Below are 22873 nucleotides of genomic sequence, written 5' to 3' on the forward strand. Positions count from 1 at the left end.
CAAAAAACAACTAAATAACTTCCCAACGCTATTATCTATTAGCTATTATCCAGTTTGCTTGAGCTAGCTAAACAGCCCCTCAGGAAATTACCATTCCACAGGAGCGACATCCTAACTAAGATAAGAGTTATTTGTTAAAGATAAGATGTTTGTTAAAGAAAGTAATTATTCACTTGATTCATTTAGCCATTTCAACCCTTTTGTTGTGCCATGGAACATCCGTTTGCTGGGGAACTTTTCAGCTGGATCAGGCAAACTGGATACTTAATTGTATTAATGTTTCTATGGGCGATACATGCGTATATTGCCACTGGATCTCCACATTTTGGGCTTGGTTGAAGTTTTTTTCCCTGAAGATTTATTTTTAAAGGAAATGAGAGGAGCTGATTTGATTGGCCACAATTGAGGCCATAGCCCCAAACCCACCTGCTAATAATGCATTCCTCCTACTCCAAACCTTTTGATGCACTTTGCCAGGGATGCCTTTGCAATTGTTTGCGCCTTGAACTTACGACTGAGCTTGCATCTAGATTGACAAAAAATAGGGCCCCCTACAGCAGGTGATCTTGTGATGTCTCAGGCTATACTATTTAGGCATATGAAAGAATAATTTACCCCTGATTCATAATGAAAACATTTCCAGTAACATCTGGGTAATATGTTTTCACTTACCCGTTTGTATACATCAAGTACACAAGCACTCCGACAAGCAGGAGACATGCGATGGATATCCCTGCGATGGCTATCCCTGCGATGGCACCAGGCGGCAAGGCACCAGACCCTGGTAAAGGACCTTCCCCTTGTAGCATGCCAAGACAAAAATAAGAGAATTTAAGATTACAATGATTTTAAAAGATAATGTCATAATGTCGAAATGCACTCATTACCCCCTCGAATATCATGCAGTATCTGTCTCTAATCCTTTCAATCTCACCATTGTTACACTCTATCGCCCTCCAGGTCCCCTCGATCACTTCACAGATGAGCTGGACATGCTTCTAAGCTCCTTACCAGAAGATGGTACCCCGCTCCTTCTATTGGGCGACTTCAACCTGCCTGACTCATCTCAGTCGGTCCCAGTGGTCTCCCTCCTACAACAATTTGACCTGACTCCCACTGCCATGCCTCCCACCCACAAAGCAGGCAACTCCTTGGATCTCATATTTTCCCGTAACTCCAGCATCATTAACACCACGGTAACTCCCCTACATGTATCTGACCATTCCTTCATATCCTTCTCACTAACTCTCATGCTTAACCGAAAAGTCTTCACCCCAACTCAAACCGTCTCACTCAGACGCAACCTGCCCTCCCTATCCCCCTCCACCCTCTCCTCTGACATAATATCCGCTCTACCTTTGAGTGACACCTTCTCTGCTCTCCCCACAGAGATGGCAACCTCCACCCTCCTATCAGCCCTTGCAACCTCCTTCGACAAGCTCTGTCCCCTCGTTGAGAAACCTGCCCGCCGTTCCCCACCCAGTCCATGGCTGACGGATGCAGTGAGAGAACAAAGACAGGTCCTGAGAGCGGCTGAGAGGAAGTATAGAAAGTCACGCCTCACTGCTGACATCGACACATATCACAACCTCTTGTTAACATTCTCCAAAACCATTACTAATGCCAAAGCTTCTTTCTTTCACCATAGGATCGAGGCCTCTGCCAAGAATCTTCGCAAACTGCATGCTACCATGTCCTCCCTCCTCACTCCCCCCCCACCTCCTCCTCCCTCATCTTTTTCTGCCGAAGACTTTGCGATCTTCTTTGAGGAAAAAGTGGAGAACATCCGCAGCTCCTTCTCCCAACCCCCACCCATTCCAAACGCTGAATCGAGAACCTCATCCTTCACTCTGTCATCTTTCTCTCCCATTACAGAAGCCGAGACCCTGACACTGGTAACGTCGAACCGTCCGACTACATGCCAGCTGGACCAGCTACCCTCCCCACTCCTCCAGACCATAGCACCGGACATCCTCCCATTCCTAACTGCAACCATCAACTCCTCACTCAACTCGGGGGTGGTCCCCACCTCCCTAAAACAAGCCAGAGTCACGCCCCTCATAAAAAAACCAACCCTGAACCCCACCGTCATAGCCAACTATCGCCCTGTCTCTCTTCTCTCCTTCCTTTCTAAAACACTTGAACGTGCTGTATCCAACCAACTTACTGCTTATCTCTTACAGAATGACCTCCTAGACCCCAATCAGTCTGGCTTCCGGACTGGCCACTCCACAGAAACGGCCCTCATTGCGGTCACAGAGGCACTTCACTTAGCAAAAGCGAAAGGCCTCTCCTCTGTCCTGATTCTCCTAGATCTATCTGCAGCCTTCGACACAGTCAACCATCAGATCCTCCTCGCGGCCCTCGCAGGAATGGGAGTGGCTGGATCTGCGCTGACATGGCTGACATCATACCTCAATGACCGCTCCTACCAAGTGTCATGGAGAGGGACTCTGTCGGCCACCCGCCCCCTCCGGACGGGTGTCCCCCAGGGCTCGGTCCTAGGACCCCTTCTCTTCTCCCTCTACACTAAATCACTGGGTAACATTATCACATCTCATGGCTTCTCATATCATTGTTATCCCGATGATACTCAACTCTTCCTCTCCTTCCCTCCCTCAGATATCCACGTCTCTGAGCGGATCTCGGCCTGTCTGTCCGACATCTCCGCCTGGATGACGACCAACCACCTCAAACTGAACCTAAGCAAAACAGAATTGCTCCACCTGCCGGCCAAATCCTCCCCCCTGACCGACCTCTCCATCACAGTCGAGAATGCAGCTGTGACCGCGTCGCCGACCGCCAAGAACCTTGGTGTTGTCCTCGACGACCAGTTGAACTTCTCTGCTCACATCGCAGCGACAACCAGAACCTGCAGATTCCTCCTGAGCAACGTCAGAAGGATACGCCCCTTCCTGACAAAAGAAGCCACCCAACTCCTCGTCCAATCAACAGTCATCTCCCGCCTCGACTACTGCAACGCACTGCTAGCTGGCCTCCCGGCCACTGCCACCAAGCCTCTTCAACTCATTCAAAATGCAGCGGCCCGCCTGATCTCAAACCTACCGAAGTCAGCCCATGTCACCCCACTTCTTAGGGACCTGCACTGGCTCCCCATTGCTGCACGTATCCGCTTCAAGGCCCTCGACCTAGCATACCGTGCGGCAAAGGGAACCGCTCCCGCCTACCTCCGGTCAATGGTCTCTAACTACACACCCTCAAGACCCCTACGCTCTGCGTCTTCTGGCCGCCTCAGATCTACTCCTATCCAAGCTCCCGGAGGGTCATCAAAGAGAAGCCGCCTATTCTCAGTCCTTGCCCCACAATGGTGGAATGAACTACCCATCCCAGTTAGGACAGCCGAATCCCGTCCAATCTTTCGCCGTCGACTAAAGACTCACTTCTTCAACCATTATCTGAAATGATAAAAAAAAAAAAAAAAAAAAAAAAAAAAAAAAATCTAACCCCGACTAACCTTAATGTCATGCACTTGTCCTAATAAACTAACCTACACTGTAACATGCAACACTTTGATGAACATTGTTACTCAGCTGATAGAGTTATACCCTTCTTGCTGTCTTGTCGCACAGAACTTGTAAGTCGCTTTGGATAAAAGCGTCAGCTAAATGACTAAATGTAAATGTAAATGTTAGTATTCATCTGCTATGCTTCTACTTAATCTAGAATGCCACCCATTTTGAGAATTTTGAGAAGTGAACATGCACTTTCTCTCCTAAATATTTTGAGCAAACCCTTACATTTTTGTCCAAACACTTTGAATGCATCTAGCTTACTATTCAAAGGATACTGCCTGGTATTATAACTTTAATAAATATTAGTTCATCATAAGATCAGACAGCATCGGTTTATTTTAGTATGAATCCCCGGGTAGCAAGATCAAGCATGTCCCATTCAAATGTACTTTCTACTACAGTATCTACAGTAATACAGCTTTACCTTTTACAGACAATCTGTGTACATCGGATACTGATAATTGTCCGCTGACAGTATTATTTGCTGTGCATGTGTAATTCCCACTGTCGGTTTCAAACTGTATTTTAAATTAGAAAGCAAACTAAATAAATGGACAAGAGACAAATAAATGTCATTTGGACAAGCAAAGCCATTACTTTAAGTTGCAGGCAAGAAAGACAAGTCTGTGCACTGTCTCTGTTTTAAAGCTGCCCTGTTGCAGGTCACAATACAAAAATAATTATATATATTATTATTATTTTTTTTTGTATTATTATAATTTTTTTGTATTATATATTGAGGGAAAATATATCGCGATAATTATCGTTATTGTTTTATCGCCCAGCCCTAAAATGAATGATTTTATGTACTGTAATGTTGTGTTAGATTGTAAACATGCCCCTTTACAAGGCAGGAAGTATAGGTTTAAGTATATTAATTAATAGGGGAAAACAAAATAATTAGTAGCTATTTCTTAAATGTTTATACTGACACTCTTTTCCCTCACACATCAGAGACATATAGCCTATATGTGGCTGGGCCATATCGAGAAAAATAAACATCACAATAAACAGATTTTTTTCTACATCAACATAATCTATATCTGCTTAGGTATAGAAGCTGGAAAGTGTGATTATCATTGACGTTCTCAGATATTTCATACATTTTGTGAGAAATGTACTTACTGTGTAAACAAATGTGTTTGTCACAATTCACACAATATCAAAAACTCAAGGTCCGAACACACTGATAGACATAAGCGATAATGATATATTGCCTAGCACTAAGTCTTCAGCACTGCATGCCTGACCAGTCATAGAATACATAAACGGTCACATCTCCTGCCAAAAGTCAACTACAAGTAAGGAGCCATTGTGCATGCTGTTTCCCTCCTGTTTCCATGACAACTCAAGCACAACAATACTGTGCCCTGTGTTCACTACAGTGTGAACTGATCCACTGCAGATGTTTTAGTAGTTTATCTCGCCACAAAGAATTATAGAAAATGGTCTTCTCAGAACACTCAAGAACGCCTAATCACAAAAGCAACACAGTACAACGAGACCACCTTTAAAAGTCCATATGCAAGTCCCAGTTTCCATATTTTTTCAAACCATCTAACTATAAAGGAAGGAATCTCTGTTTGCGTGTGTCTGTTTGTCATTCAGAACCATTCAGAACCATTCATCCAATCGGCTTGCTTCACACTTGGCAGGTGTATTGCTGAGGAGCCAGGGGAGTGGGGTCCGGGTCAGATTTGGTGCCATTTGGCCAGATGGTGGTGCTATAGTGTGTGTATTTGTGTCTGTTCTTCGCATATCTCGAGAACTGTTCACCTCATGCTCGGCAGATGTATTGCTGAGGATCAACACATGCAAACAGTATTTACATTCTATTTACATTGCATGATGATCTATTAAGAAACCTATGGACAGTGTCCCAGTGGCCCTCCAGGCCCTTATCAAAGTATTTTAATAGACAAGCTGCCTATTACATGTTTTTTGTAGATAAACAACCCAATGTCTGGAGCTGGTCAACAGTGACTTGTGGAAGAATCTAACATTCCATTGTTTGATCAAGACAATAGTCACATCTGTCACCTTTGGAGGGCCAAGGTTTGGGGTTACAAGAGGCTTGGGGCCCCCTCCTCCCCCTCAATGTGATTCTGGTCGCTAATACGTTTAAAAAATGGTAAATGGTGCATTTATATAGCACTTTTACCCAAAGCACTTTACAATTTGTTCCTCACATTTTACCCATTCACTCACACATTCACACACCGACGGTGGAGGCAACCATGCAAGGTGCCAACCTGCTCATCAGGAGCAGTTAGGGGTTAAGTGTCTTGCTCAAGGACACTTCAACACACTGCCCGGGAGGAGCGGGAATCGAACCTGGAACCTCCGGTTTACCAGACGACTGCTCTACCTCCTGAGCCACTGGCGGCCCCATATTTATATTGATCATGAAGATCTGTTAATTTGCATAATTGATTGATCTGGTTCCTCCACAGATAATCTAGTACGGCTAATATTTGCTCTACTCAGAATCTTGTATTGTATAATCCTAAATCTCACACATAGAGTATGCATTAGGAGCAGCGCTAAACAATAAATTATAATTATACAATGGCATGCAAATTTCTTGATTCTGATTGGCTGAAACAGTCAAGTTAGCCGTTGTTATTTTGTATAACACACTCCGCGTGACCCCAGAACCCGCCCACAACCGAACTACTTTTTTTTCTTTTTTTTTAATGACTCCGCCGTTCATCCTTTTTCTGAATGAAACCAAGATGGTGGACAATAAGTAAGGGATAATGTATAGCTACGAGGTCATTGTCGCAAAATAATTGACCGACACGGAGTTTAAAATACCGAGCCGCCTCAGCGAGGTGTTTTAAACGTCAGTGAAGGTCAATTATTTTGCGACAATGATCGAGTATAGCTATACATTATCCCGCTTATTACATGGCTAACTTACTAACAATATACCTAATTCATTTTACATCGACTCGCAACAGTAACACTGGTTCTGGCTCCGCTGAGTGCTCGTCGCTCCGCCCCCCAGCAGCTTCCCCGGCAGCCGGCAGTTTGCACTGATGTCAGTGGGCTTGATTGCGAACAGCTGCGCACAGCGGTCATTATTGTGGGCTTGATTGCGAACAGCTGCGCACAGCGGTCATTATTGTCCCACAGCGGTCATTATTGTCTGATAACTGACCTCTGACGCGCGCTATTGACCAATCACAAGCAAGCATTTCGGCGAATGTGAAATGCCATGTAATAATCTTTATGAATGGATGTATTGATTTCGTCATAATGACTCATTCAAAAAAGATACAGTCAACTGGAATATGTTAGTTGTTTACACATATGTTGGATTATGTAATTGGTTTGTCATGACCCATTGTCAAAACAATAATAACTCGCGGGATTTATATGTAGTGTATTGTTAGATGGCATTCTTTGTAGCACCGAAAACGACAAAATAACGACACAGATACTTTTTTCTCAAACTGCACTATAACCGGGAATGTTAAACTGGAATATGTTAGTTTTTTACACATATGTTGGATTATGTAATTGGTTTGTCATGAAGGTATTCTTCTTTTAGCTTTATATATCTCTCTTGCACTGACCTGCACCTCCAGTCGGGGTCCAACTAGATGTGCACAAGTCTTATTTAGTTAAAGAAATTATTAATATTTACATCACTACATCATATTTACACCATCACACAATACAGTACCCTTGCAAACAGTTTCATCATTCCATCAGCATCAACAATTTAATTTACCCTCCTCATTTCTGCATTTCTCTAAAACGATTCTTATAATCCGAGGCTCATACTGTTTCAACTTGACAACATAAACATTATAAAATTGGACTACATTTGATTTCCTGTCAGTTGTTCATATTAGCGAACAGGGGAAACCCGGAAACCAACTGCAGTCCGAGTAATTCCGAGTTTACATAGTAGGTGTTGGCTTCTTAGGTATTAGGTATTAGACTGTACCACTCAAGTTTCAACACAGTTTGACAAACATTGTTACTTAGCTGAAAGAGTTGTACCCTTCCTGCTGACCTGTTGTACAGAACTTGTAAGTCACTTCGGATAAAAGCGTCAGCTAAATAACTGGGTGTAATGGCCAAAATGGATTTAATGTGCAGTGGATTTATGTGACCAGGGGGTGGCGCTTCTTTTATATAAGCGTCAGGTACACCTGTAGGAGGGGGGAGTTTGACCCGGAAGGGGCAATGGTTTTTGACCGCAACACGCAGGTTAACGCAGGTCACAGGTCGCTGTTTTGAACACGCCGCAGGGCGAAATGTTTGTAGGTAATTAGTTATTGTACTCATTATTATTTAATCAGTTTAAGGAACAAAAGCCAATATATCCTGTTTGCACGGTGAAGCAAATAAATATCATTTAACAAGACCTGCCTGCATTGCATCATTGGGACATGGACGGTTTGGTATCAGACCAAACTAAATAGAACAGCGCGTCAGCCAGTCTAATATACCTGTCGAATGTGATCCTTGGAGAACACAGGCAACGTCGTCTTTACAGTTGATGATAAGATTCTGAGGTTGGCTGACTGCATCACTGATAGCATTGGACACGTTGCACCTGAACGGTCCCTGGTCGTAGCGGGTCACATTGACTATGGTGAGAGTGATGTTTCCATCACCAAGCTGAACTCCCTCACTGGCTGTAACCTCAGAGCTGCCATTCAGCCAGAGGTAGGAGAGGGAGGAGCCAGAGGAGGAGCAGGACAGACTGACAGAGCCGCTGAACTCCGACATCTCGGTAATGTTGGCAGTCAATTTCACAGCAGTAACCGGCTCTGTTGAAGAAAGTAAAGAGTGTGAACATGAAAACAATAACAAGGGAGGAGTATAGGAGAAGAGAGGGCATGAGAGTGAAGCGGAAGAGAGCAGGTTGTTTTTGCTATAAATGGTAAATGGCTGCATTTATATAGCGCTTTTATTATAATAATTTATCATTTTTATAATAATTATAATTTTATAATTATAATAATAATGCAGGACCTCTTTAGGGGTCTTTATTCGGCATGCAACGAACTGGACATGGAATGGGAGCGGCGCGCACACACACACACACACACACACACACACACACATGCATTGTATTTTTCTCAGTCGCCGATGCGATTGAGCTCTGCGCTTAACCCATCCCGTCGTCCTTTCCCCCAAGGGCAGCCGGGAGTAGACAGGGCGTCGACGAGTGTGTGTGTGTGTGTGTGTGTGTGTGTGTATGTGTGTGTGAGCACATGCACACATGACATGTGAATGTACAAGAAAGTAAAAATGTACAAAAAAGAAAGTTAGAGTGTGTCAGGGGGAGAAGGACTCTGTCAGGTAGCTTACCCTGGACTGACAACGTTATAGCGAAGGAACCCTGTATGCTGTGTACTATGTAGTCTCCCGAGTCTGCCACCTGGAGTGACCTTATTGTCAGCCGTCCACCGGTTCTGTTGTACGTGATCCTGTTTTTCCATTGGGGATGTACACTCTGTCCCCCTGGATACAGGAAAATAAGTTTATCACCTCCATGGGACCAGGACGTCACGGTGAAAGTGTGGTCGTTGCACAGGCTCAGCGTGACATTGCTGCCGACAGGTAAGGGGTTCTTAGAGGCAATTATCCCATGGCTGCAGACATGCTCTGGAAAGAGAGGAACGTGTGCTGTGAGAGGCGAGCTCTGTTCAGTTTTTATCACTAGACGTGCCTCAGAGATTGACAAATCAAATCATGTTCACACAAATATATAAATATGTCGGCTGAAATATATTAGAACAGGGCTGCCCACGCCTCTTTGACATACAGAGGGCCAGAGACAAAACATTGACATTGACGAAATGTAAAACGAAGGCATTAGCACTGCGGTCAAGCCAGCCGTCTTTCACTTTTGCGTGGTCAAACCAGCCGCTCCTGTTTCTCGAGTGCGCGATTAGTTCCAGGTTTACGGTAATGCATTAAAACAACCACGGGAAGCTGTTGTAATTAACCGCAGTGACTTTCGAATACAGTCTCACAAGTTGATCTTACAGAAATACTTTAATTATTCCCGGTAATATATCGAATCAATAGGACGTTTCGTATACATATGTGTGCAGTATTATTGAACATCGAATCAATAGGACGTTTCGTATGTGCAGTATTATATATTCAACCACAAGCTACAAAAAATCCCACTGAGGAACACTTCCGGTGAGGATTTCAAAATAAAGGATGGCATGTGGTTCATTTCTATTATTTGCGATTGAGGAACAGGGTAATTCATGAGAATATTGTTAGGACTTATTGCTTCATAAACTTGTTGCACAAATACTATGAACTACTTTTACTGTGTACTTTTTGAGAATGGCAAAATTCCCTCCAGAGAAGAAGAAGGAGCATTTGATGTTGGATACAAACCATTTCTTCCATAAGTAGTTTATGACAATGCCATGTTTGTACTTAATACTTCTTAAGACTACTTGCATAAATAATATGAACTACTGTTACTGTGTACTTTTTGAGTAATTTGATTTTCAAAGTCCTCTCCATAGAAGAATGAGCATTTTCAACTAACTTTGATGTGGGATAAAAAGCATTTCTTCCATAAGTAGTTTATGAAACTGCCATGATTGTACTTAGTACTTCTTAGACTACTTGCACAAATAATATGAACTACTTTTACTGTGTACCTTTTGAGTAATTAGATTTTCAAAGTTTACATAGTAGGTGTTGGCTTCTTAGGTATTAGGTATTAGACTGTACCACTCAAGTTTCAACACAGTTTGACAAACATTGTTACTTAGCTGAAAGAGTTGTACCCTTCCTGCTGACCTGTTGTACAGAACTTGTAAGTCACTTTGGATAAAAGCGTCAGATAAATAACTAAATGTATTATGTCATTATAGGGTTTGCTAATCGTATGTGTTGTAATCATTGATGTAGAATAATGAACATTATCATATTTCTATGGTTGTAATAAACATGATATTGGTATCTCAGAATTGCTCTTCAAATACAATTAAATTGCAGGCAAAATAGTCAAAAAGGTACATCTCTCACTTTTTGGAGAGTCAAAAGGATTTTTGTAGCAGCCCTGTGTTAGGACATACTGAAATATATTCAGTGCTACAAGCTGGGGAAAAACACACGTTTAACACCCCAGAAACTAAAATAATAAATAAAAATGACCATGAATGAATCACCATATGACAACCATCTAAATGTGAACCGAAATAATTGTGTGTAATTCAGCCTTACCTGTTAGGAGGGTCAGCAGGGCCAGCGTTAGAGCAGACACCATAGGAGACTTCATTCCGCTGCCTAGGAGACAAATCCCTTCTGGTCAGAAATGAGCTGGACTCTGCTTTCAGCTGAATTTACTCCGCCTTGATCACTCATTTGTTCTCAGTCATCAAAGGTTCCCTCGTCTCATGATGAAAATTAGTCCATGGGCCAGAGGCCGAAATTTCACTTGTCGGTGCCACTCAGGGTGACTAAACGTACATATAATTTTTTCAAAGATCTATGTCTGTAGTTGATATTTTGGTATGATAGAGTGGTAGCTTTATCATAATTATCAAGTCATGAAGTATACCCACCCCCTCAGGAAATAGCATTTCAGATGCTGGGGCATATCCTGTTTAGACTCACGTAGAGGACATCTGTCAATGTTTCACAATATTGTGTTTGGTATAATTTTAAAGGGGACTATGTCATCTTCCATTCAAGCTAAGATATGAATCTTTCTGACCAATATAGAGGTCACTGGAGCTCTTTGAACAGTCAACAACACACATTTTTACACGATTTACGCCTAAATGATATACTATCTTTTGCCTTGTGTCATCTAGGAGCAACAGAGACACAACATACAATATCTACAACACTCTCAGGACCATAAGGATTCAGGAAATGTATAATATGCCTATACTATTTCATTGTTACAGGTCATTGTGAGGCTTAAATTAGAAGAGCAGTATTAGGCTCCTATTAAACTATACAGAACAGCCACTAGATGGAAACATAGGTCCACCTGCATTTTCTTTCACCACCTGTTTTTTTTATTAATCCTTGAAGTGTCTATTTTAAGATTCTGACAGGTAACAGGTTGGAATAATGTCCCATGGGGTTTATTTTTAACACTTTATTACACCTATCCTGAACCAAAACCTCAAAAATAAGAAAAAGAAAACAACATAACTTTTGAAGTTAACAACATATAGAGACAAATTAAAAAAAAATCCCAAACAAGTTTGACCCAAGGAATTCAGTATAATTGTTATTTTTAAGATTCAAACACATCTTGATTAAACTTCAGGACAGAAAAAGCTAAAAACGCTGAAAGAAAACGTATATCATCTCTATTTTCCCTTTTTACTGAAATGTAGTGCATTGGACGAGATCGATTTAGGTTAATATTGGAAATAATATTGTAATAAAGATTGTCTCCATGCTGTTATGCCCTAAATATTATAGGTTTGCATAAACAATTATATAGAGACAAATTAACACATTTTCCCATGCGATTTTGATCAGTGATTTATTTATTCAAACTATATGTTTTCATATGCACTGGATATCATGGACTGAATATCTTCTTTGTTGACACAAAATTCAAGTATTTTTTTCTATTTGTATTTTGTACCCTAAACTACTAATCATCATCATCATCATCATCACTAAAACAATTGTCAAAGTCTATCTCTTCGATCTCCATCTCTTCCTCCGCCTCATCACACTTGTACTCTCCATCCTCCTCATCCATGTTATTTTTTGCGTAATCTGCCTCCTTATCAAGACCTTCTTGCTCTTCTGACTCCACTTACTGGGCCAGTACCTCAACAAGAGAAGGACAGAGGATGGGTCCAACCCTCGGTTCTAACACCTCCTCATCCATTGTTTTTCCCAGTCCATACTTTGATCATAGGCTTTGGGCCTCTTGAATATTGGCTGTTCTGCTCTTTTGTAGCAGGCGACTATGAAGTTGGCTCGCTGTACATGTGGGATGAGACAGACCTTGGGGGGAGGCAGGCGTTCAATGTCTACACACAGGCGCCATCACGTCCACGTCATGCCATCAGGTAATTTAATGTGAGCATTTTTGCGTTGTTATCATATATCATGTTGTTATAATGTTGACCTCTCGTCACATGTATGTGGCCATTGTTGACTGTAAAGAGGACCCACAGTTAAACATTAAGGCCAGGAAGTTAGACCTAATGTTTTCCCTGTCCCTGAGCCAGGGAGATTGACAAGATTATCTGAAAGACACAGTTTCCAAGGAACCCCAGACGTATATACGTATGGATAGTGATCTTCTATCTCTGCCTAATTGCCGTTTAGCAAAGCACTGAACCCGAAAAGGTGTTCCAGGGTGACCCTGTGCTCGACCTTTCTGATTAAATACTGTCGTGGATTTCGACTGGTCATCATTGGTTAATGAATGCAGAATAACACAGGACAGGCCTTATGAGCGCATCTCTCCCCATTGGGATACATTGAAAAAAGACGCGTGCGGTCATAAATATGAGGCAGGTGGACCCGGGCCCTTATGAGCGCATCTAAATGTACAGACCACGATGGTTCTCGCCCGGCATTACAGCAAACAGTAACAAGGTCAGACAAGAATCAAGTAATCAAATGAAGCAAGGAGATAAAGGTTCTGAATACTCACGTGTTGGTTTATGTTGGGACTTCTAGTCTGCCACACTAAGAAAAAAAGCTGCAAGAAAACGGTAAATGTCTGGCATCAATGGTTGACAAATACTTACTGTCAAATTACAGTAAAATCAAATACATTTACAGATTACAACCTTTATTTAATGATAGGTGGGTGGGTTTCAGTGAGTTATGAGTATTTTTGTCTGTGCAGATCACTCACCCTCACTCAAGGCTGACTGGGGCAAGATGGCGGCGGTTCAGCTACGCTGGTGACTCGCGATCTAGTGTTCTATATATATCTATGGGTATAACTGCAGGAACTAAGGAAATTGGAGGATGACTCACCTGGACGCCCCGCCTCAAAGATGCACCTGAAGCCCAAACACCAATTCTCCGATGTCTTTGCGCTGCGCTCTTCTTCCGACCAGTGATGTGAGGAAAGTGCCGAGTCGCACTGCAGCACAAAGGGTTCACTGAAAGACACAAAATGTTGGAAGATTCACTGTTAATATATAGGCTTCATTACATTATACCTCAGGTCACACAGGTGGACATTTCTCTTAATTTCATGTGGGCCGCTTTTAGTTATTTTAATACACAGTACATTTTGCAGAGTAAATTTTACTCAAACTGAGTACATTTTAATAAAATTTACTCTGCGAAATTTACTGTGTATAAGAAAGTATATAAGTGATATAAGAAAGAAAGAAAGAAAGAAAGAAAGAAAGAAAGAAAGAAAGAAAGAAAGAAAGAAAGAAAGAAAGAAAGAAAGAAAGAAAGAAAGAAAGAAAGAAAGAAAGAAAGAAAGAAAGAAAGACAGACAGACAGACAGACAGACAGACAGACAGACAGACAGACAGACAGACAGACAGACAGACAGACAGACAGACAGACAGACAGACAGAAAGACAGACAGACAGACAATGGTATAGGGGTCGAGTGGAATATGTTCGGGGCTTGTGGTGTGTTGTTTCCCGGAGGGAGGAGCAGGGCTGCCTGGACCACATGAGCGGAGTGACAGACAGGTGGAACCACTTCGCCTCATACGATCAATCAGTTTATTTACTCTTTACTGTCATACAGCCAAGACAGCGGCGGCGGGAGGAGGTAGCTGAGAGAAAGTCATCCGAGTTTATAGGCAAACTGCAAAGACGCGGATAGGTCCAGGATCCAGCTCTCAGAGTGAGCCTCCTATATCTCGTTATCGATATATGAAAGCTTGCTCGGAAGAGTATTGACTGCGCTAACTAGCTGCACTTTGATCATACCAAATTGCTTTTCAGATGACAACACATTAAGGATGAGAACATTTTATTAAAAATGTTTATCAAACCTGCCCACGCGCCTCTCAGAAGTTATAGGAAGAAGAGGCGCGCAGTGTCGGCTCTCTTGCTGAATAAAAGAAAGCGAATAGTCTATTTCAAAGGGAGGAGTGGAAAGGCCAGTGTGGTCTGACTGCCAATCCCCCTCAAATGACTCATGATTATTATTATCATACCATGACTTTCAAACAGCAAGTTTTTTAAGTACAAAAAAAAAGTCACTATAACGGGAGACACATTATTACTGAAAAACGGAAACGGAAAGAAATAAGAGAAAATAGGTTAAAATATTGGAAGAGTCTGCGATAAAAGAAATTCTTAATTTGTGCATAACACGATAAGCTGAATATGGCCGGATGGACAGCACCAATTATATTTTGAGTCTTATAAATTAAGGATAAATGTTGTATTTTATGATAATGCCTATAATGACAAATAATAAGTGAATGGTTTGTCTCAGTTCAACTAGAACCGGAAGGAGTTTAAACCCTTTGGGTGAAAAGATAAAGTTCATGAAAAGCAGTCTGTTCAATAATAATAATAATAATAATAATAATAATAATAATAATAATAATAATAATAATAATAATAATAATAATAATAATAATAATAATAATAATAATAAGATAGCCTAATTTTCACAGCATTTGTTTAGGCCTGCTAGGGATTCTCTCTGCAGAAAATATGTTGAATCAAATTTATAAATAAATGTTTTTTCCATCTGATATTCTTCATTCAAATAATTCGTCTATTACTACTTCATAATAATAATAATAATAATAATAATAAGGATAATAATTGTAATAATAAAAGATTATTGTTACTGTTATAGTTATTGTTATTATTATATGATTGTTATTATTATTATTGTTGTTATTGTTATTATTATTATTATTATTATTATTATTATTATTATTATTATTATTATTATTATTATTATTATTATTATTATTATTATTATTATTATTATTATTATTATTATTATTATTATTATTATTACTACTATCAAGGACAACTAATAGACCTATTATAATTGTTATTATTGGTGTTATTATAATACAGAGTAGGCCGCTGTTATCATACACTTTTCCCATCATAATTATTCTTATTAGAAGTACGTCATCATGAACCCAATTGTAAATGAAGAGCTCGAGCTAAAAAGCAGTATTTTAACTAATGTAATGGGAGTTGGCATGTGAATGACTTCAAACCCTGCCGTAGAGGTGAGGGAGGGAGGGAGGGAGGGAGGGAGGGAGGGAGGGAGGGAGGGAGGGAGGGAGGGAGGGAGGGAGGGGGGGCGGGAGGCCTGTTCCTTAATGTCAAGCAAGCAGTGCAAGAATGCGGAAGCATTCTACCGTAGTGGCGTGCGGTAATGCGCCTTTCATTTTCCGCCGCCCAGCACGCAGGTGCGTGCACCGGCGGCGGCGTGCTCGCGTAGGTGCGTGCGTGCGCCGGCGTGCTCGCGCGAGGTGCCCGCGCATGCGCATGAGATCCCGCCTTGGTTCGACACGAGCGGAGCTCAATATATATAAGTCACCGCCCCTTATTCATTATCCAGAAATAGCTCAATTGGCAAGACTGCATGGCTGTGGATCCTATGGCTCGTCGCTGGCGAGTTCGAATCCCATCAAATATTTTTTTTAACATGATTTTTTTTTTAACGTGTATTCTTTCTGCGGTTAAGGTTAGGCATGGTTAAGGTTAAGGTTAAGGTTAGGCATTGTTTCGGAGTTGGTTAAGGTTAGAACGGTTAAGTTTAGGCGCTGTTAAGGAGCTGGTTAAGGTTAGAGTTTGTCAAAGAGAATGGCAATATTCTTTCTATGGTTAAGGTTAGGCATGGTTAAGGTTAAGGTTAGGCATTGTTTCGGAGTTGGTTAAGGTTAGAACGGTTAAGTTTAGGCGCTGTTAAGGAGCTGGTTAAGGTTAGAGTTTGTCAAAGAGAATGGCAATAGACAGCCTATTTCCGCACGACAGCTCCCAAAGCGGGCCTGAAAAGAAAGGCGCTTTACCGTAGTGGCGTGCGGTGACGAATGCTTCCGCATTCTTGCACTGCTTGCTTGACATAAAGCTACACGCGGGCGGGAGGGAGGGGGGTGAGTATTCCAATGTACAGTGTTTTTAGTATCACAAACAGTACTGTATTTGCAAATCTGGTATGTCATAAATGTATAAATGTAGCTGTACTGTCTATCTGTATGTCGTGTGTGTCATATGATGAATTGAAAATGGGGGACCCTGATGGAAACAAGACGAAAGTCTTTCTCTGGTCTGCATCCTCTTAACAATTGTATGTATTGAGCTGTACTGTACTGTACCCATTCTGCAATCTGTTAATACACTTTTCAATCAATCAATCAATCAATCAAAACACATCCTGTCCATATCTGAAGCAGGTACAGCACTGTTGTGATATATGTGATGTGATTTATACTAACCACTAGATGGCGCCATCTACCAGGCTACATGGGCCACACCCCAAACACAGTCAGTATAAGTACTTTATTATTGTGTACAAGTTTGTAGTTACCAGGTGTGCAGAGACGACAGATATGGGTGGGTGGGGGGTGGGTGGGATGGAGAGATAGGGATAGAAGGGGAGAGGGAGGGGAGGTTAGAGAGAGAGGAGGGAGAGGGAGGGGAGGTTAGGAGAGAGGGAGTGCATGGGGGATTGATTGATTGATTGATTGAAAAGTTTATTAACAGATTGCAGAATGGGTACAGTACAGTACAGCTCAATACATACAATTGTTAAGAGGATGCAGACCTGAGAAAGACTTTCGTCTTGTTTCCATCAGGGTCCCCCATTTTCAATTCATCATATGACACACATGACATACAGATAGACAGTACTGCTACATCTATACATTTATGACATACCAGATTTTCAAATACAGTACTGTTTGTGATACTAAAAAAATCCAGAAGAAAAGTATATACATTTGACATAGAAACTGTGCATTGGGGGAGGTTGGGTTGGTGGGGTGGGGCTGTACATTGGAGGTGGGGGGGGGGGGGGGGGGGGGGGCGGTTGGGTAGGGGGTGGGGGACACTGTACATTGGAATACTGACTTACATTTGACATAGAAACTGTACATTGGAGGAGGTTGGGTAGGTGGGGTGGGGTTGGGCGGGGCTGTACAGTACATTGGAGGGGGGGGGGGGGGGGGGTACATTGGAATACTGCCAAGGCCATGCTTGGTCTTTATTGTACAACTGGGTTAGGACATTTGTAGGGGCCAGTTTTGAATTGCAGTCTCCCGTAGGTGTTCTTTGAGAGTGTTTTTGAAGGTGGGTAGTGATTCACATTCCTTTACTGCTTTGGGTAGGGCGTTCCACATTGATGTGCGAAACGTGTTTAGTCCCTTGTTTGAGCCGAATCTGGGTTTTACATGATTTGTGGAGCTCCCTCTGGTGTTGTGATTGTGGTATTCACTGACCTTTGGGAAGTATTTTGACATGTACATGGGTACCTTGGTCGTGTAGTGTATCTTGTAGACCAGGCCCATTGCAAGTTGCTGTACTCTGTCGTCTACTCTAAGCCATCCTAGGTTTGCAAAGTGTGCAGGGGTGAGGTGGGTTCTAGGAGTCAGGTCAAGCAGTAGTCTGACGTGCTACAGGAGACGTGTATCTTACTACAATAACATTTTAATCTATTACAAAAGCACTTTAAGCACTTCAAGGACCTTGTGCGAACCCTGCACCATGTATACCGTCCTTTACTATGACTATGCTTGCACCGCATGGTACCAAAGCACCTCAAAGGCGCTAAAAACTAAATTACAAACATCTCAAAACAAACTGGTCAGACTACTGCTTGACCTTACTTCTAGAACCCACCTCACCCCTGCCCACTTTGACAACCTAGGATGGCTTAGAGTAGACGACAGAGTACAGCAACTTGCAATGGGCCTGGTCTACAAGATACACTACACGACCAAGGTACCCATGTACATGTCAAAATACTTCCCAAAGGTCAGTGAATACCACGATCACAACACCAGAGGGAGCTCCACAAATCATGTTAAACCCAGATTCGGCTCAAACAAGGGACTAAACACGTTTCGCAATTATGCCACATCAATGTGGAACGCCCTACCCAAAGCTGTAAAGGAATGTGAATCATTACCCACTTTCAAAAACACTCTCAAAAAACACCTACGGGAGACTGCAATTCGAAACTGGCCCCTGTAAATGTCCTAACACAACCCCCTCCAATGTACAGTAAAAATTACCAAGTATGGTCTTGTCAATATTCCAATGTACAGTGTTGCTTGTACAGTTGTACAGTGTCCCCCCCCCCACTCCTACCCAACCTCCCCCCACCCACCCAACCACCTCTGAAGCCTGATCAGCCCGGTACAAGATTTATTTCACGTCATAAATAGATCAATACAGTCCGTATTAAGTAATGTTGTGTTTCTTTTTCAGATGTAGCCAATAGTAAAGACCCTAACCCTAACCCTATCGAAGTGTATATATGTTTTGCAGGTTGCTCGGCCCTCGGACTGTGGCTATGTCCCGAGCCCTCTTTTCTACTCCCAATTATCAGCCTTCGCCAGTGGGGATGGAGGCTCTTAACCCTTTCACTGCCGCACTACCAAACGGTTAACCCTTTCACGGCGACAAAACACAGAGGGTTAACCCTTTCACTGCCACACGACAGCAGGTTAACCCTTTCACTGCCACACTACATAAGAGTGAGTGAGTGAGTGAGTGAGTGAGTGAGTGAGTGAGTGAGTGAGTGAGTGAGTGAGTGAGTGAGTGAGTGAGTGAGTGAGTGAGTGAGTGATAGTAAACCCACCCCATCATATGTATATATTTTCCCTGTTAGGATCTATGGGTAACAGCACTGTATTTGCATATCGAATGTCACAAATGTAACTACTATATATAGCCTATACCTGTCCTGTATGTCCCTATGCCATAAATGTTATGATGTCATGTATGTCATAAATGTCACTATGAATTGAAAATGGGGGACCCTGATGGAAACAAGACAAAAGTCTTTCTCTGGTCTGCATCCCCTTAACAATTGTGTGTATTGAGCCGTACTGTATTGTACGTGACACGCACCACGTGCACGCGCGCTCCCGGCGCGTGCGCGCGCTCCCGCGAATGCGCATTTAATGTCCCCTCGCTTGGGCACAGACTAAAGACAGTGCCTAATTGCCTCTACGAATGGAATGTAACACGTCTTCACAACAAGTTAGGTGTGAATGTGTCTGAGAACGTATTTAACACACCTGACGACCGGGACTATTGATATGCAAATAGCGAGTGAGCTTGCACACCGTGCTACCCCGTCCCATGAACAACGCATGCCATTATCTGTTAAATAAAGTTTTCATTCATTCATTCATTCATTCATGATAACCGGTGAACAAAACCATAACTTTTTCTCTCTCTCGAGAACAAAATAATAATTTCACGTCATAAAACAAGCGACATATACAAGACATGATAACATACCTCAAAGTAGTAATGCTCTTTTCACCAGTTATCACTCTCCCCGCGAGCTCGTTCGGAAGCAGCCGAGGCAGATCAGGGCTTCAAGCAGACTGAGAACACTGTCTGTGTCCTCCTCCTCATAGATATCTATGCTCCTCCTCTCTCTCTCTCTCTCTCTCTCTCTCTCTCTCTCTCTCTCTCTCTCTCTCTCTCTCTCTCTCTCTCTCTCTCTCTCTCTCTCTCTCTCTCTTCCTCTCTCTCTTCCTCTCTCTTCCTCTCTCTTCCTCTCTCTTCCTCTCTCTCTCTCTCTTCCTCTCTCTTCCTCTCTCTCTCTTCCTCTCTCTCTCTTCCTCTCTCTCTCTTCCTCTCTCTCTCTTCCTCTCTGTCTCTCTCTCTCCCCTCTCTCCTTCCTCTCTCTCTCTACTCCCTGTGTGTGTGTGTGTGTGTGTGTGTGTGTGTGTGTGTGTGTGTGTGTGTGTGTGTGTGTGTGTGTGTGTGTGTGTGTGTGTGTGTGTGTGTGTGTGTGAGTGAGTGAGTGAGTGAGTGAGTGAGTGAGTGAGTGAGTGAGTGAGGCCATATATTTCCTCCCTATCACACACTACTGATATGTGACTCAGATCTGATTATTTCATGACAGTGTGAACAGCACAAATCACATGGAATCTGATCTTTTCAATTCTGATTTGGGCCACTTTCATATCCTGAATAAAAATTTGCAACGCGACCTCAGACTGAACAGTCATGCAACTTTTACGTCACTCTAGATTGACATTTGTCATAATGAATAATCCTCTTTATTGTTCATTTGCGCATGTGGGTCAGTTCAGGAGCATGAGCAGTTCACACTGGAATCTGATATTGGCCACATAAAAAAAGAATAATAATAATATATGAATATAGAATCAGGCCTATAAATTACGTTATTATGGCCAAGTCGCACATTTATGGATCAGGCCGAATCTCCGCTTTCAAATGGCAGAGTTCAATCTGGATTTAGTACCACCAGGCACCCCTGACAGGGCAGAAAAAACTGTGAATGTAATCTACAGTAAGTACAGTTACTTTTTTGTAATGAAAAATGCTCCGCCATTTTTCATCAGATTCAGACGCTGTCTTTTTCTAGACGTTCACAGAAAGGTAAAGAAACAAACTACGTTCTATCTTTAATCTTATAAAATGTTCAGTTGTTATCACTATCAGCTCTATATTTAATTTTTCAAAATGTTCAGTTGCTATCGCATGCACTCATCTGTGTTTCACCACACACATGGGTGCATGCTTACCAACTGTTTGCCTGTTTTTAATGCAACATGCAACACTAATATCACCGACATCTAAGAAGGGAGATCCCTCCTTGAACGGCCCTTCTAAGTGTAGCAGGGTGGATTATCCCTGCTTTGTGGGAACGGTTGCTGGCAGTCACAAGGTAGCAGGACGCCGCAGAACTCAGTCTGACTGCACCCTCATCTTTGGACCTGGAGCGTCAAACTGGAGGCCGGCAGCAGGAGTGGATGGGGCCCAGGATTCACTAACCTGGGAGTGGTACTCTGGTCTTCCTCGCCCCTCCAGGGCGGTCAGCAGTATTTTCCCCAACACACTCTCACTTCCCCCAGTACCTCCGTTAGCCCTCCCACACCTGGTGACTGATAGATGAATAACAATGTTTGTTCCCCCCCGCAAGCAGTACCCTCCCTCAATGACTACTAGAGACCTTGAATGACTGAAAGGGGAAAGGGTTAACTAATAATATTACCCGCATAGGAAGGGTTAGGGTTAGGCTCAATAATGGACACACACACACACAATTCCCGTCTTAGTTCGTTTAGTGTTACTTATACTGGGCAGTGACAAGTATTACTGGCAGTGAGTCAAATGGCATATCATATTATTATTATTCCTAATTACTAATAATTATAATAATAATATATATATAATAATAATAATACGTATACAATAATACCTTTCTCTAAGGCTTTACATATTACGGCAGCATTAATGTACCCCAGGAAGAAAAGGGGTTAACTAGACGGGAAATCAATAGGCATGACCATACACGTTATCACACTCAAAGGAAATGAAAAGGTGGGCCCACTTTACCAAACAAAAGTCCTAACTAATGCCGGCATGAAATGTTTATGGGGTACCCCTATGCACTGTGGTTAGCAACCATTATCTTCGCCCGTAGGCCGCGACACACTGTGTAATGTACGATAGGATCTTGGTCACCGAAGTGCCAGTGTACTTAGCCAAGATGGCGGCCTCGCCCTCACCACCACTCGTCCGGGTGGTAAGATGGCGTCAACCGCTCTCGTCCCAGGAGCTAGCAAGCTGTGGTAGGCAGGGGGGCAGTAGCGGGCTGGAGGCGCGTGCTGGGTGATGGCGACCTCTGCTGGACGAGACGAACTCCCGTGCTAGGCTGCTGACTGCCGGTGCTGACAAGCTGCTGGTCGACGAGCTGTGTTGGCGCACGTGATAATCTGATGGCTACCTTAACTGAAGCTACTCTGTGGGTCTGAGAAGGTCCTCCTGCTAGACGAACATGCAGCAACGCACGGTGCCTCTAACCACCAGTTCTCTTCAGGCAACGCTTGCCGGGGGCACCTCGCTGGAGGGGATAACGTTAGCATTAGCCACTTCAATATACCGCTTACTTCTAGGATAACTCGCTGTATCACTTGGGTTATTCCGTTTGGATGTTCAACACGCTACTAACGCTTACATTTCTATCATAACCTGAAATATACTTGAGTCCAATTACATTCACCCGTGTGCTTCACGACGGGGCTCCTTAACGACACGTCCTCCCAGGTTCACGTTCAACGCAGAAGAGGCTGGTTCTCTCCACTTCCGTTCAGGTGACTTGCTTCTCCTTGACGCCTCCCTCCTGCGCTCCGCCTGCCACCGCCGCCCCCTGCTGGCACCGCCAACTAGCCCCACAGGAAG

General features: G+C 42.8%; 1 protein-coding gene across 1 annotated transcript in view; it reads right to left on the reverse strand.

Annotated features, from left to right (window-relative positions):
* Nucleotides 1-19994, reverse strand: part of LOC311227018 (cell adhesion molecule CEACAM1-like) — a 32257-nt gene extending 12263 nt beyond the window's left edge. Inside the window, exons 1-7 of the mRNA XM_084312518.1 lie at nucleotides 19952-19994; nucleotides 13506-13633; nucleotides 13174-13221; nucleotides 10758-10820; nucleotides 8868-9164; nucleotides 8000-8323; nucleotides 673-799 (exon numbers count right to left, since the gene is read on the reverse strand). Coding sequence (XP_084168644.1) covers nucleotides 673-799; nucleotides 8000-8323; nucleotides 8868-9164; nucleotides 10758-10812 — 803 coding nt within the window. The 5' untranslated portion in view covers nucleotides 10813-10820; nucleotides 13174-13221; nucleotides 13506-13633; nucleotides 19952-19994. The remainder of the gene's footprint in view (nucleotides 1-672; nucleotides 800-7999; nucleotides 8324-8867; nucleotides 9165-10757; nucleotides 10821-13173; nucleotides 13222-13505; nucleotides 13634-19951) is intronic.
* Nucleotides 19995-22873: the final 2879 nt, after the last annotated feature.

Source organism: Notolepis coatsorum (genome assembly GCF_963971535.1).
Source record: "Notolepis coatsorum genome assembly, chromosome: 4".
Taxonomy (NCBI): Eukaryota; Metazoa; Chordata; class Actinopteri; order Aulopiformes; family Paralepididae; genus Notolepis; species Notolepis coatsorum.